This window comes from Argentina silus (assembly GCF_951799395.1).
Source record: "Argentina silus genome assembly, chromosome: 2".
In the NCBI taxonomy this organism is placed as follows: Eukaryota; Metazoa; Chordata; class Actinopteri; order Argentiniformes; family Argentinidae; genus Argentina; species Argentina silus.
Window position 1 is genome coordinate 21,875,430 of NC_139656.1, and position 15,063 is coordinate 21,890,492.

General features: G+C 47.1%; 2 protein-coding genes across 2 annotated transcripts in view; both read right to left on the reverse strand.

Moving 5' to 3' along the window:
* Positions 1–2,288: 2,288 nt before the first annotated feature.
* On the reverse strand, positions 2,289–3,437 carry LOC310801222 (prolactin-releasing peptide receptor-like; the record flags this gene model as incomplete). Its single annotated transcript, XM_083665217.1, has 1 exon — positions 2,289–3,437. One exon carries the CDS (start codon positions 3,435–3,437, stop codon positions 2,289–2,291), a length of 1,149 nt encoding a protein of 382 aa, XP_083521343.1.
* A 4,794-nt stretch (positions 3,438–8,231) lies between these two features.
* Positions 8,232–15,063, reverse strand: part of LOC310824945 (cell adhesion molecule DSCAML1-like) — a gene marked incomplete at both ends in the record, with an annotated part of 49,686 nt that continues 42,854 nt past the window's right edge. The window contains 13 exon segments of the mRNA XM_083697304.1: positions 8,232–8,665; positions 8,777–9,088; positions 9,459–9,659; positions 10,209–10,361; positions 10,478–10,596; positions 10,839–10,869; positions 11,056–11,211; positions 11,448–11,735; positions 11,999–12,187; positions 12,823–12,921; positions 13,109–13,272; positions 13,592–13,709; positions 14,480–14,633. Coding sequence (XP_083553430.1) covers positions 8,232–8,665; positions 8,777–9,088; positions 9,459–9,659; positions 10,209–10,361; positions 10,478–10,596; positions 10,839–10,869; positions 11,056–11,211; positions 11,448–11,735; positions 11,999–12,187; positions 12,823–12,921; positions 13,109–13,272; positions 13,592–13,709; positions 14,480–14,633 — 2,418 coding nt within the window.

Here is a 15,063-nt window from a genome sequence, read left to right on the forward strand (position 1 = left end):
ATGCCTCCTGGACTTGGTTTATATGTAAGGGTGTTTGCAGCTTCCAGCAGATGACCTTTTCATATCCCGGTTGGTTTCTGGAGGTGTGAGACATAACATCAGATGTGTCACTTACAGTAAGATCAGAAGTTATTCATTTTTTTTAAGCCAATTACATGTATGTATACTGTACCCATTATGCTGTTCTCCATGATCATACATCACAATGCAAGCAGCATCGCACAACTAAACCACTGTTAACTTGTTGAATATTCTTGAAGAATATTCTTGAGAATGGGTTAGTTTGAGATGTACTACAGTATAACTATCATGACATGTATTTGTCCGTGTTGCACCAGTTAAGGGTTTCATTTCGTGGACAAACAACATACAGTACATTTATAATGCTGCAAATGGAATATTTATGTTTTTCTTTACATATACTTTGTGAATACAATTCTACACAATGTATAAAAAGCTACAAGCTCTTATTTGTAGTTAGCACTTTAGGAAGCAAGCACTGTGCGTCTAGGAAAGCTGGGAGTCAGCGACTCATATTAACACCAGTTTCATCAGTGGTTTCATCAGCCTGCATGACCTTTGGTGTCATTGAGAATTTTTCACAGTTCCAGACATGAGAAAGCTCTTAAGAGGGCCTTTTCTCACCCCTATGAGCCAAGGTCTGATGCATTAGATGGCCCTATCAGGCTCCAAGCAGGGAGACTGCACAGAGAATATAGGATACCACAGAGAGTTCACACGTACATGAACTTCAAAATCTGTCATGATTGGTAAACAAAGCATTTGTCAAAAATGGGCTGTGACTGCGGGGTATCAATGGTGATTACACACCCATTCAGACACCCTAACATAGCCCTCTATAGCATAGCACGATCATTAGACACAGGCACAGCAAAATAGACAGACAATTACAGTTATAGAACGTGGATATGATAATGTGTGAGGGAGAGGGATACATTTGTGATGTGTTAGACTACAGTGAGAGCATAGTGGTAAGATGTGACTACCAGTATTTAGATTTTACGAAAGCTGTCTGTGTGTGTGTGTGTGTGTGTGAGAGAGAGAGAGAGAGTATGTGTGAGCAAGAAGGAACTCTTTGAGGATAGATAAGAGGCACAGCTCAGTCTGTTGATTTAATTCCAGGGTTCTCCAGGTGTTCACCTGACCTGTTTGTCACCCAACAGCATAGTGGCCTTCTATGAGTCAGTCTCCACCACGGTCAGCTCCTGGGCTTCTGATAGATACACATCTGAGCTTGGTTTGCACAGACACCTGACAATAGCTGCTCATCCCACACAGATGGCTTTGTGCCTACACCCATAACCACAGTCACTCCTGGACAGAAAGGGAAACAATCAGTACCTTCAGCAGTACACACCTCTTCCAAATTCCTCTCGAGCAACGAGTCTATTATTGTTGAATAAAGCCAAATAGAAATTGATGTAGAAATTGACCACACGGACATCATCATATATTTTATTCAAGTTGGTATATCTACGGTACATCCTTACTATATAATACAAACATGTACAGTGATGTAAACATGCATGGTTTCATGCAATGATGCTAGAACTGACCTAATTTTGCAAATAGTATTGCCATGAGTCACTATCATGGGTCCAAAGTAGGTGTCATTACATTACATATCATTATCATAAACATTAAATTTCACTTGACATAATCACTTAAAACAACTTGTGGAAAGTGAACAACCCAATATGATCTATACTGTGAGAGGTGATGAGGACATACATGCACAATGCCAATCCAGTGAGCTATCAGTGTACAAGCACACAGAGGTGAAGAAGAGGACCACTGCTATACAGCTGACAGCTAACAGCTAGATAGTGATAGAATGTATTGACAGAAAGAGAGAAAGAAAGAAAGAAAGAAAGAAAGAAAGAGAGGTGGATGGGGGAGAAGGTGTGCCACCTGTGTCCTCTCGCCTCATTACTGGCCCTAATTTCATCTGAGTGTTGCTGAGTGTGCCTGCAGGAGAACGGGAGGACATCAGGTCTCACCAAAACAATACTGCTATCAGGACCAACTCTGACATGCTGTGAAGCTGGACTAAAAGCACCCGTGGAGAGTTTAATTGGATTAGTGAGTGCTGTCGATGGATGGGTTTGGGTTCACAGTGTGGTCATGATGACCTGGAGATGAAGGTGAGAGGTAAGGTAAGGGTGAGGAACACCAGGGATAAAAAGGGTGGACTAGTCAACATTGAACCTCTCACCACTCTGACCTGACTCCTATTGTACAGCATGCAGAGTGTGTCTCATATTGTCTCAGAAGGAGTTGTCTGCGCTGGTCTGCGGCCCATCCTGCTCCTGTCCACCAGGCTGCTCAGATATCATGCTCAGGCAGGTGTTGTTGTTGTTGTGCTGTGATGCATGCTGGGAGAACAGGCTGCCCTGTTGCCGACCCCGGGGTCTCAGGTAGTCACAGAGACGCTGGCGGACCTTGCTGTGCAGTGAGGCGTAGATGAAGGGGTTGTAGCAGGCGGAGCTCATGGCCAGCAGGTGGCAGCACACCTGCAGCAGGTTGACGTAACGCTTGCCCATGATGTGGAAGTCTGGGTCCAGGTCCAGCAACAGGTTGAGCACCTGCAGTGGCAGCCAGCAGAAGGCGAAGGCCAGCACAGACAGCACCAGCAGAGAGAAGGTCTTCCTCTTCCTCCTGTTCCAGCACTGCAGGCTGTAGGAGGGGGCTCCGGGGAGGCAGCGCTGGCGCAGGCGGGCCGTGATGCCACAGTAGGCCACACTGACGGACAGCAAGGGCAGCAAGTAGGAGGCCAGCAGGACCAAGCAGGAGTAGAGCAGCCTGAGCTGGCCCGAGTCTGGCCAGAACTCCTCACACACCACCAGGTCCAGTCCGTGCGGACGCAGGTCCATGTAGCTAGTGTGCAGGGAGGGCGGGGAGGCCAGCACCAGGGACAACAGCCACACCCCCACAGCCACGGCTGCAGAGCGCCTAAGAGAGATGCGCCTGCGCACAGGGTGAACCACCACTACGTAGCGGTCCACGGCGATGGCGGTGAGTGACAGCACTGAGGCGAAAACGGTGGTGGTCTGGAGCAGGGGGACCAGATGGCAGAGAGGCCGCCCAAACAGCCAGCCACGCGGCTCAAAGGCATAGGAGGCCGTCAGAGGGACACAGCACAGGCACATGAGCAGGTCGCCCGCCGCCAGGTTACCAATGAAGAAGTTGGTGGCGTTGTGCAGCTTCCTGTCTGCCAGGATGCAGGCCAGCAGGAGGGCGTTGCCCACACAGGCCACAGCCACCAGGAGGCAGTAGAGAGACAGGAAGAGTGGGCGGTAGCTTAGTAGCAACTGCAGGCCTGAGAATGGCTCCACTGGGTCACTGTGGTTAAAAGGAGGAGCCACACCTACACTGGCATTAGACAGCATTACGGACATCTCCAACACTGGGTCCATCTTTGACCACACCTGATGAACTGTAAAAGAGGGCAGATAAACACAGCTGGGTAAGAGTGATAAACATTACATGTGATCAAGGTTGAGTAAAATTAACAAGAATGAAACGTATTGTGGCCTCAATAACAAGCAAATTCATTGACTCATTTCTTGAAAGATATTCAAATAGGTCACTGTGTCATATCTGGGGTTTCTGTTCTGTTCACGATCGGCTTAATGGGAACCATCGGACACGCACGCACATACGTGCACACACGCACACGCACACACGCACTCACATACACAAAGATGTGTGCAACGGCACATATTCTAGGAATTATAGTGATACAGGTGGTTTAAGCACCTGATTTGCTGTTAAGAGACTGTTGGCAGTACTAAGTTAAAGGGGCAATCACTTTTTTGGTAAACAGCTGAGGGATGGGGCTGGAGTAACCACTCTTAGTTTCATAGACACAAGAGTTATGGACGCAAGAACTGACCGTCCATGAGACCAAAATGGTTTAACCATGTTTTGAAGCTATATGTGGGTTGTTTACAATTACATTGTTTACAAAGAAATTAGTAAAACACGGTTATATTTTGGGTTCTGATGGGATAAGACAGCTTTACAAAATAAGTTGATGATATGCAAAACTTAGAGAAAATCCTCTCATGAGCAAAGAAAACATGTAAATATGTAAACAAATGTTTGATGTTTTTTATGAGCAGAGAACAGAATTCTACTAGAAAAGTAACACAACACTGTTGTCTGAAAACAGTAAAACAGAGAAGCATGACTAAATGCATGGTAAAAGCTTTAGCAATAACCTAGACCACATTGTTCTGATAAACAATATGCTTTTGTTCAGACAATCAAAGTATGCCAGTCTGTCTGAAATGGTAAATAATAAATATTCCTGTTGGTTTTTTCAGGGAGCAAAACAGCTGTGTCGAATCAAACATCAAATATATCTGTAGGCTTTATGTCTCATTGGATTTAGAGGTTTATAATCAGGGCTTAAAGTGGGATTTTGTAGGTGGTGGAACTGTCCACAAAACTGGTTGTTTCTCCATGATAATTATTCTATAGAAATGACATGAATTACCACTCTACGCTGTTTACCAACCTAAAGTGGGTGGAATTCTGCTACACATCATTCTACCCCAGTTAAACCCTTGTTTATAATTACAAGCTGATTGACAGAATACAGAATAACAGAATCATAAAGTGGGTATTACCTGTGCAGAGGTTGTGGATCCTGAGGTGGAGAGATAAGTGTAATGTTCTATAGCAGGAGTCTCTTTAGATGTTGCTGTTCTCCTCTCTTTTCCCTCAGCTCTCTCCCTGATGCGTCTTCTGTGCGCTCTGTCCACTCACTCTGCTGGCTCTCTGTCCCTCTGCTAGTCTGTCCATTTAACCTGTCTGTCCATCACTCTCCCTCTCCCCCTTTGCTTAGTTCTGCGTAGTGCTCTCAAACCTAGAGCAGCTGCTTCCACTCTTGAGTGTGTGTGTGTGAATGTGTGAATGTGTGTGTGTGTGTGTGTGTGTGTGTGTATACATATAGTGTGTGTGAATTGTGGAATGTGCGCCATCCCCTTGCTGCATAGACAAGCACACACGCACGCATGCACACACACACACAGAGGGAGCAGAGCTCAAAGCAGACCAAAGCTCTGTGGTTTCTATCACTCTCTGACAGACCCAGAAGGATTACAGTGAGGACATTTTTTTACTGGCAATTTACAGTTTGTTTTTGTTTTTAGCCAAATGAAAAACACCACCAATGAGTTACCATTAAAACGCATGCACTGTAGACAAAAGAAAGGGTGACATTAGCTTGCTGTTTGTTATATTAGTGCCCAATGTGTGACTCCTATGCAGTGGTTAGCAGTTTTGACATTGATCCTGATCAATAAACAATGGTATCTTTGGTTAACAGACAGGATAGTTGATGGTGATACAGTGAAATGGACCTTTTCTCAGGAGTTACAGTATGGTGACCTCTAGTGGTCTAGTGGACCTCTACTTGTAGCCCAATCACAAGGCGGTACAGCGTCTGTCTTCACAGATTAGAAGTACTCAAAATGTATGATGATTGACCTGTGGACCAAGGCTGACACTAGAGATGTTTTTAGCCTGAACATAGGGGAACAACATGGGCCTGATAATTGGTTGAGGCATAATTCACTCTATAAGCAGAACACAATCACATAACAAAGATGTGGAAGTCATAAACTGATGTGTTCCAACAGTAAAACAATGATATGCTACATGAGTTCTCTCATTGTAATCGTCGATCATTGCTCTCATTGATTAGTGGTGTCAATACTGTACTATCACTATCAATCTTGATTATTCTTTGGTTCTGTTCATGATTCCATTGACAGTGTGTCTTGACAGCAGAGCAGACAAAGTCTATAATGAATGACAGGAGTCGTGGTGTATAGAAAGATAGCTTTATTGCACAAGGTGTTAGAATACTCTTTTTGTTTGTTTTTCTTTTCTTTTCATAGAAAATGTTCTTTTAAACACAAGCAATTGCTATTAGAAGCAACTCAAACAAATGTTTGGAATCCCCTCAACAATTATTTTTTTCAAATTTTTAATTTTCATACATTTCTTCCCTCACTTTTTCCCTTTTACCAAGCATGCAATGTCATTTTTGAGGATGAACAAAATAAAAAAAATATATAATAAAAAAAGTAAATAGGACAAATGACAACATCAAAAGACCTTTAAAAAAGAATAAAAATGCAACAAATTAGTATCAAAAACATAAAGGGATTAGAGAACAATGCATTTCTTGCCTGTTTCGGAAATCAAAATTTATCAAACCAATATTTCATTAATGTTGTTTTAATTTTGAAGTTGGGGCATTCAACCCTGATCTGTGCCCTGGTTTATTCTGACGAAAATAGCTCTTCATACAAAACTGTGTTTTATGTACAAGAGTTAATCTATAAACAGTTTTAAGAGAGAGTTGAATGGGGGGGGTAAGATTGGAAGCGGCAGGTTTTCCTGACCCAGTCTAGTATATACAATTTCAGTGTGTGTGAGCTAAAGAGCTATGGGTCCCTGATTTCACTTGGCTAAACTGGCCGAAGCCATGGGTGGGATTCCTCAGTACTGCCTGGCCTCCGGAACCTACATTTTCAAAAAAGCCAAACCAAATGAAAAAAACAAAAAAACATATTCAATCAAAATGAACGGACCTTAACAAATAATAAAAAACAACAACAAAAACACCAGAATGGAGATGCATCATTAGACATTCCAACAGGTTGATGTTGATGTACAGAAGCACAAAATGGAGAGGTAATGGGAAATATACAGTACTTCAGACAGGGCAGCAACAGAGACACCAATAGAGCACTGTACGTCATCTTATCATATCCAAACTGAACTCCCTGACTGGCAACGACTCTCAGGTTCATTCGAAAATTCACTTACAGTACTTCACATGATTATCCTCCTTGGTCTTGGTGGCCATTTTGTATAGGTGTGAGTGAGGGGAACAGAGTAACACATAGGCTGAGAGGATGGTAGAAGATGCAGGGGACTGTCTTCTCAGAGGCCATCAGCCCATACCTGAGGCCCAGCTCCTGGCCTCTGGTCTACTCATGTTAAAGGTCAACAAATGTGGAGAAATGATAGACAACAGTGTCAACAGTGTAGGTCACCCTGGATACGCCCGTCCTCAGAGAAAATGATTTGGCTTCTGAAAGTAATTACACCAACCAATCACTGACAACCTCATGAGATACTAACTAGCGGCTTTGAGATGGATACTTCCTGTCTGTTCAGGAACTCAACTCTTTCCTCTCAGCCTGTCTACATACAGTTACATACAGTACACCCCCTATATACACACTTACTTCTCCTTCATAATCCGCCCCCTCTTTCACTGCTCCTCACAGATTGAGCGATTGTCTTGTTCTTATAATTTTTAAAACATTAAAATGGTTGTATATTTTATACTTTGTCGTAATTTCACTTAAATGACATAATATACTTATATAGAAATATATACGTAAATCTTTAAAATACCAAATATTCTCTATTTGTTTGTATTGCGAGAGCCCTGATGTTTTCAAATCATTGCTGGGTCATTTGGGTTGTCATGTTATTTTCGGTCAAAAGCTATCAGATACTGTCGAGTTGGGAAGGGGGAGTGTGGAGAATATCAACAAATGTTTAACTTAAACTTCTAAGTGAGGTGCACCTGAATCCTTCCTTATGGAACCCACATAGAGAGATTGAGAACTGTCGGTGGAAAGTGAGACTGGACATTGAGAGACACAGAGAGAGTGAGATGAGACTAAAGGATACAACTGGTAGTCCTGCAGAGGGGCTTATGCTCAAACCATGGAGGGCAGCATGAGTGTGTGTGTGTGTGTGACACACACTGGTGTGGGAACACAGCCTCTGCTCTCATAGACTTGATCAGCATGAGTACTGAGCTGCCATCTCCTCAATAATACTCAACTGTTTGAAATGACCATAGAAAAAACCTCCAGGTCTCCTCTGTGTGTCCCCACTGGAGCTGAGCGGCAGCAGGCTACGACTGTTAGCAGGAGATAGTTACTTTATACAGGTCCAGGTGAGCATGAATCAGGCAGGTGACATTGGTCTCTGGTCTGTCTCTGGTAAGAACAGTAACCCAAGGTCAGAAGAATACTAATCACGCTACTGGGCAATTAGCTGTTAGCTGTTAGCTGGGGTAAAACTGCGACACCTGCTGCTGCATGCCCTCCCTGACCTGGAGTGATGGACACTGGAGTAAGACAGGAGAGGATAGTCTGCTAAGAGAGGGGCTACACCAATGTGTAAGACTTGGAGTAGGCTCCAACCCCTTGCTTCTGCAGTCTGCCCAGCGCCGAGGAGCTGTTCTCTAGCAGTGAGTCTCTGGAGCCCCCCATCTTGTTGCTGGTCGTGGGGTTACTGCTGGTGCTGGAGGTGGAGGCTGTGGCTGCAGGGTTGGAGCCGGGCATGGTGAGAGTCCTCTGGGGCAGGGTGGCAGTGCCCGAGCTCATCCCCAGGCTGCCCAGCCCAGAGTGGCCCAGCGTCAGGGCCTGCTGCTTGGCAGGGTCCAGAGTCATGTGGCGGCCCTGGGTGTGGTACGCCCGCTGCGCCAGGCTGCGGATGGAGGCCTCTCGGGGCGGCACGGCAGGGCAGGGGTCATGCAGCTCTGCCTGCTTCCTGAAGAACGGGTCTGTCTTCATGTAGAGAGGCAGGTTGCAGAACTCACCTGAGGAAGACAACAGAGCAGGGTTAGGGGAGAGGCTTGGACACATGTACCACACAACATCACCTACAGTAGCAGAGCAGGCTGTGGTGCCAGGTGTCTCTCTGGACTCACTCTTGTTGGCGCGGTGGGGGATGGGCACGGCCACGTTCTTGCCGCGGTCGTAGTCCTGGGGTTTGGGTGGTGAGGCGGTGAAGCGGCAGATGCCTGGTTCAGAGGGTGTGCTGAGGGAGGTCATGCTGTCGGCGGGGTCGTTGGTGCCCGTGGTCATCTGGTCCGACGAGCTGTCGGAGATGAAGCACTCTGTGATGGTGAACTTGGCGTGCTGCAGGTGCTCCTCCAGTTTGGCGTGCTCGTAGGCCCGCGCCAGCTCCTCATAGGTGGACGACGCGCTCTCTGTCGACACCATGCTGTTACGACCCTTATCTGGAAAACAAACACGTATATGAGATGGTACACCATCGATAAGGAGAACAACAGGGCTGTCCTGGTGGGTTATAGTGCCAGGGCTGTCTCAAACCTGGTGTTCGTGGGAGTGAATTTACTGAGTAAAGTATTTGTTATTTGATTTCAGCAAATCACACGGCTGCAAAACATAGCTCCAAATCAGAAATGTGCGATGTGCAAGCACTGGGGGGAGTGCTGTGAGAGATGATTGATGCAAAGTAAAGCCAATGGCTATGCGACATCTGTTTTCAATGGTCTTTCTATTGGCTTAATGGAGGCCAAGGTTGACACGTTGGTCCACCATAACTTTCGGGCGTGAGCGAGACTATAGTGCCAAGGCTGTACCCACCCGTGTCCTGGGACAGGCTGGCGCTGTAGCTGTCGCTCTCGGTGGCAGTGATGCCATGGGAGCCCATGGTGCGCCAGTCAGAGGTCAGAGTTCGTGCTGAGGCGGTGGACTGACTCTGGCCCGGCCGACTCAGGGTCCACTGGCTGGAGTAGCGGTTCCTCGAACTGTGGGCCGACTTCACGCTCTTCCTGGACACTGGGTCTAAGAGAGGACACCAGGTTGATAAGAAGGAAGTACTCGCAACAAATACCATTAAGGCACGAGAGGCCGTGCTTTATCATGAATACAGTCACAGCTGAGGGGTGTTGCAACCCCTCAGCTGTGACTGTATTCATGATAAAGCACAGTCTCCAGAGCTTTTAGAACGGTTACAAAACACAAGCAAGAATTGTGAGAAGAAAACAACGCAAGTATTTATTTTATTACAGATTGTGGTAGTTTCTGCCCTGTGCTCAGAAATAGTTCTCAAAACGACCACTGTTGTCAAGGTAACGTGATAAACAAATCAATTCAAGTGTTAGTGCATGAGATATTACTGCAACGTATGGTAAACAGGTAAAACGGGTCATAGCTGTTACTTTTTGAGGGAATAAAGTACAGCTTTGAACACCTCTCGACCAATCACAATGCTTGTTCTGATCAATCTGTTGTATAATTTATAATAATACTGCCATAAACTCAGTAACTCATACCTGTTATATTGATAATCCGTCTTTCATCATTTGCATATCCTATGTGTGAAATACTCACTGGTTCCTGGACGGATGTCTGACATGTCAATCAAAGGCCCTGTGTTCTGGATGAGGGCGGGGTGATGTAGAGACACGCCTGTGCAGAAGCTCTGTGGATTCACTGATTGGCTGAACTCGGTGTCCGTCACTGGGACTGCTGCCTTGTCCTCGCCTATTGAAGCCAGGGGATATTTGACAGATATGAAATGTAGTGCACAGAACTGGTAGTATCGCAGGCTGTTGTTATTGGTACTGCAATCTGATTGGCTGCAGTGTATCCATACTGACCTATCTGCTTGATGCCCTCCTTGTCCTCGATGAGAAGTTGGACGCGGGGGATGTCGATGTGGAGCCGTGGGCCCTGAGGGGGGCCTTTCACTGGGGTGTCCATGCTACGGTTGTTCTTACTGCACGCACATACCAACACACACACACACACACACACACACACACACACACACACACACACACACACACACACACACACACACAATGTCAGATAAGCAGACCTCACATGAACTGGACGCTAATATCAAGCTTAGTATTGGTAATGTTTACATTTAACTATGACTGCCATACATATTCATAATAAAGGTCAAGTGGAATCCCCTTCACACAAAGCCACAGTCATAGGAGCTGTATGTCTTACCTGATAAGCATCTCTGCAAGGCTCTTAGCATCTGGGGAAACACAAATAACTTAATTAGATTACCATGGATCATGTAGATTAGGCAAATCATTCTGACCTACTGTATAACGTGCACTACTGCTGAGTTATCCACTCACCACAACCCATTCTCTCTCTCTTTCTCTCTCTCTCTCTCTCTCTCTCTCCCTCTCTCTCCCTTTCTCTCTCTCTCTCTCACCTCTGAGTCGTTTGAGCCTCTTCTCCTTGCGTTTCCTGCGGATGATGAAGAGCAGGGCCACCCCCAGGGTGACCAGGATGACAGGAGAACCGATGGAGAACAGTTTCTTCACATCGTCACCATCTCCCTGGGCAGACTTGATCGGAGGGATGGTACCTGCACAGAGAGAGAGGGAGAAGAGAGAGAGGGAGAGCGATGAGAGAGAGAGACAGAGAGAGAGAGAGAGAGAAGAAAAGAGAAGCAGAGGTAGATTAAAGGACCACTTTTGCCATTACTTTCATCTCCACCCACATTCTCCTCCTCCCTCCCTCCCTCCCTCCCCTCCTTTGCCCTCTCCCTCCCTCGTCTTTGATGTCCAGTATGAGACTGAGACGAGAAACAGAGTGACTCACTGCCGTCGTAGTCGGTGGTGGCGAACTGGGAGCTTTGGTTGCCACAGCCGGCGCTGTTGCAGGCCTTCATCTTCAGCTCGTACCAGGTGGCCTCGCGGAGCTCGCTGAGGAAGAGCTGGGCTGTGGCGTTGGCCTTCAGGCTCTGCCAGGCCCAGGTGCCCTTGGGCCTGAAGTCCAGCAGCAGGGCGGTGATGGGGCAGCCTCCGCTGGTCCAGCCCTGCAGGTTGAGCCCCGCGTGGGTGGAGTTGATGTGGGTGAGAAGGGGCTGCTCCCTGTTGAACACTGGCTCTGCAGGGGGAGAGGAGACACAGATTAGTTAGTGTCTGTGTCTGGATGGGCTTGGCTTATGGTTATGGGCTCAAGTCGATATATCAATGATATATCATTCAATCAATGGTATATGGTGTGACATACACTGTACTCCAGTTGAGGCTGGTGGAGGTAGAAATTGGAAGCCCGTCCTCCGATTTCTACCACCACAGGCCTCCAATGCTGTACTCAAATTGCCTTTCCCTCCTTTTTTTCTCCTGTGTCCTTCTCTCTCTCCTTACCTCTTCCGTGGGTCTTAGCTTCGATGATCTCACTGATGCGTCCCGAGCCCACACTGTTCTTGGCTGCTAGTTTGACCTTATACCAGGTGCCACAGCGCAGGTTGTCCAGCCTGAAGGAGCGCTCACTGGAGCTGATGAACACATCCTTCCACTCCTCTGTGTTATCCACAGAGTACTGCAGCACAAAACCTGCATACACAAACACACACGCACATGAGCAAACACACACACACACACACGCACACGCACACGCACACGCACACACACACACACACACACACACACACACACACACACACACACACACCCGCACACACACACATACACGTGCAAACACACAAGAGATGAGCACTTCACTGTGGAGGCTGCTCCAAACAAAGTCACTTAAAGAAATAATGAATTACATTTCTATCAATAAGATCAGGCCTTTCATTGCATAAATTAGAGCTATATTACACTAGAGTTATGTCTAAACAACACAATCTGAGGCCAAAATCAGGTCAGCTCAAACTCCAACCTCTGAACACCAGAGGGAGCTAAAGCATTTAAAATATATTCAGTAAACCATTCTGTTCTGAGGACAGACTATTCAAGTTTACAGTCCACACATTGATAATGCATTGCATTGACACTAGTCAGACAGGGGAACACACAGACAGTCAAAATCACAGACAAAGATGCACCTAGCTGTAGAGTCACTTACATAGACATACAGTGAGACAGGCAGACATACAAAGAAGCAGATATGGTTCTATAAAGTATGGCAGTGTGCACACAGAGAGAGAGAGAGAGAGACTGGGGAGGAGGATGGGACAGCAGTGTACCTCTGATGGAGCTTCCCCCGTTGTCCCCAGGGATCCAGGCCAGCGTGATGGACGAGGTGGAGGTGGTGGAGACGGTCAGTCTGGGCTGGTCAGGAGGGACTGGACACAGAGAGACACCAGACATGCATCAGCATCAGAGAGACAAGAGAGAAACCACACACAGAGACCGTCATTGACGGTGATAGACGACACAACTGATCATGGTTTGAGATGAAATGTTATTAAAATATCACCATTAAGAGGACCACCCCCCCCAACATGAGCTGCCCAGTCCATTCCAGCTCACCTTGTACCAGCAGGTTGACTATGATGGTGTCGAAGCCCAGTGTGTTGGTGGCTGTGCATGTGTAGTACCCAGAATCCTCGGCTTTGACGGAGCGCAGCACCAGCGTGCCATTGGACAGGATCTGCCGCTGCCCATCGATAGTCACCGGGATGGCAGAGTCCTCACTGCTAGACAAGCACGCACATACGCACACACACACACACAGACACACACACAAACACACACACACACACACACATACACACAAACACGCACACACACACACACACACACACACACACACACACACACACACACACACACACACATACACACATACACACAGACACACACATTAGATCCTAATCCTCATCCTATCTGAGATGATCTTATCTGTTACCTTGACGGTAAATGTAATCGTTCCCCTGACCCCAAACCTTATCTTAAACCCAGCATAAGCCCTAAGTCCATTCAGATGATGAGGTGAGGTGTGTGAGTTCTGACCTGTCTTTGGTCCATTTAATGGTGGGGGTGGGTTCTCCCACGGAGCTACAAGGCAGCCGGACCTCCTTCATCCAGGGAGTGGTCACTGTGCCCCCGAACGACAGGATCTTAGCAGGGGCTGCACACACAAGCACAAGGGGACAAAGGTTACACTGGGGATGTCTGGCACACACATACACACACACACACACACACACACACACACACACAGACACAAGCACACACACAGACGCACACACAAAAGTACGCACACACACACACAAACATCATTGATACATCGAAGTGCACTCACAAGCACACAAACACACATCGCTCTCACACACAAACTTCCCCGCTCTTCCCCGCTTCTCTCTTCATTTTCAACTGTCTGCCTCTTGTGTTTGCTGAGTAGGGTGTTGAGTAGGTTAGCCTGGAGGATAGCCTTTTACCCACTGCTCTGAGAGTGGAGCTCTAGAGTACCCCCCTTCTCTCAGACTCTCTATGCTCAATAGATCCTCCTCTCTATTGATTCCTGTCTCTCTCTGCCCCCCCATCCCCCCCACCCCCCGTCTCTCTCTCCCCAAGGGCCAGTTTACTGGGTAGGCCCTGTTCATCACCACATAATTAACAACAGTGTTTCCTGCAACATAGCCAGTGCTCAATCAATACTACAGCTGTCAATCAATACCACAGACAGGGAGAGAGAGAGAGAGAGGGAGGGAGAGGGAGGGAGAGAGACAGAGACAGACAGATGAAAGCCCTCTGTGTAAGAGAGTAAGAGAGATCATTTTCTACCATTTTTCAATTCTCTCTCTTATAACCTTTTACGCAAATCCCTTCTTCCATTTTCATTACACCCCTCCCCCCGCCCCCCCGCCCCCCCCCCCCCCCCCCTTCCAGAGGACCTACCTTTCCCAGCAGGCTCCACGGTAACCTTTTCACTGGTGTTGCCGCGGCCAGCGGTTGTCACGGCGGCGGCCCAGATGAGGTACTGTTTACCACGGGTCAGGTGGGTGATGCGGTAGAACAGCATCTCTGGGTTGGCCTCGTACTCACTGGGGGCCTGAAGGCAGAGGGGGGGAAAGGGTCACATCAACACTGAATGACACCATAGCAGGATGCTGGATATCTGGGCACCTTGGCATCTCTGCTAATGGCAATGGGGGAAAGCTTTGGTGGCTTGACTAGAGGGTTAGAGACCCAACTTGGCTTTGTAACATACACACACACATGCGCGCATATACACACGTGCACACACACACACACACACACACACACACACACACACACACACACCACACACACAGTACTACTTACTCTCCTACTCACTCACACACACACCCTGCCTCCTCTGTTCTACCTCTCTGTTCTGTTTATGTCTCAATGCCCCTCTTCACCTCCTTTTCCATTTGCTTTTTCCTCTCTTTCTCTGCCTCCCTATATCAGTCTCTCTCTCTCTCTCTCTCTTTCTCTTCTAGCTGGAGACCAGGGGG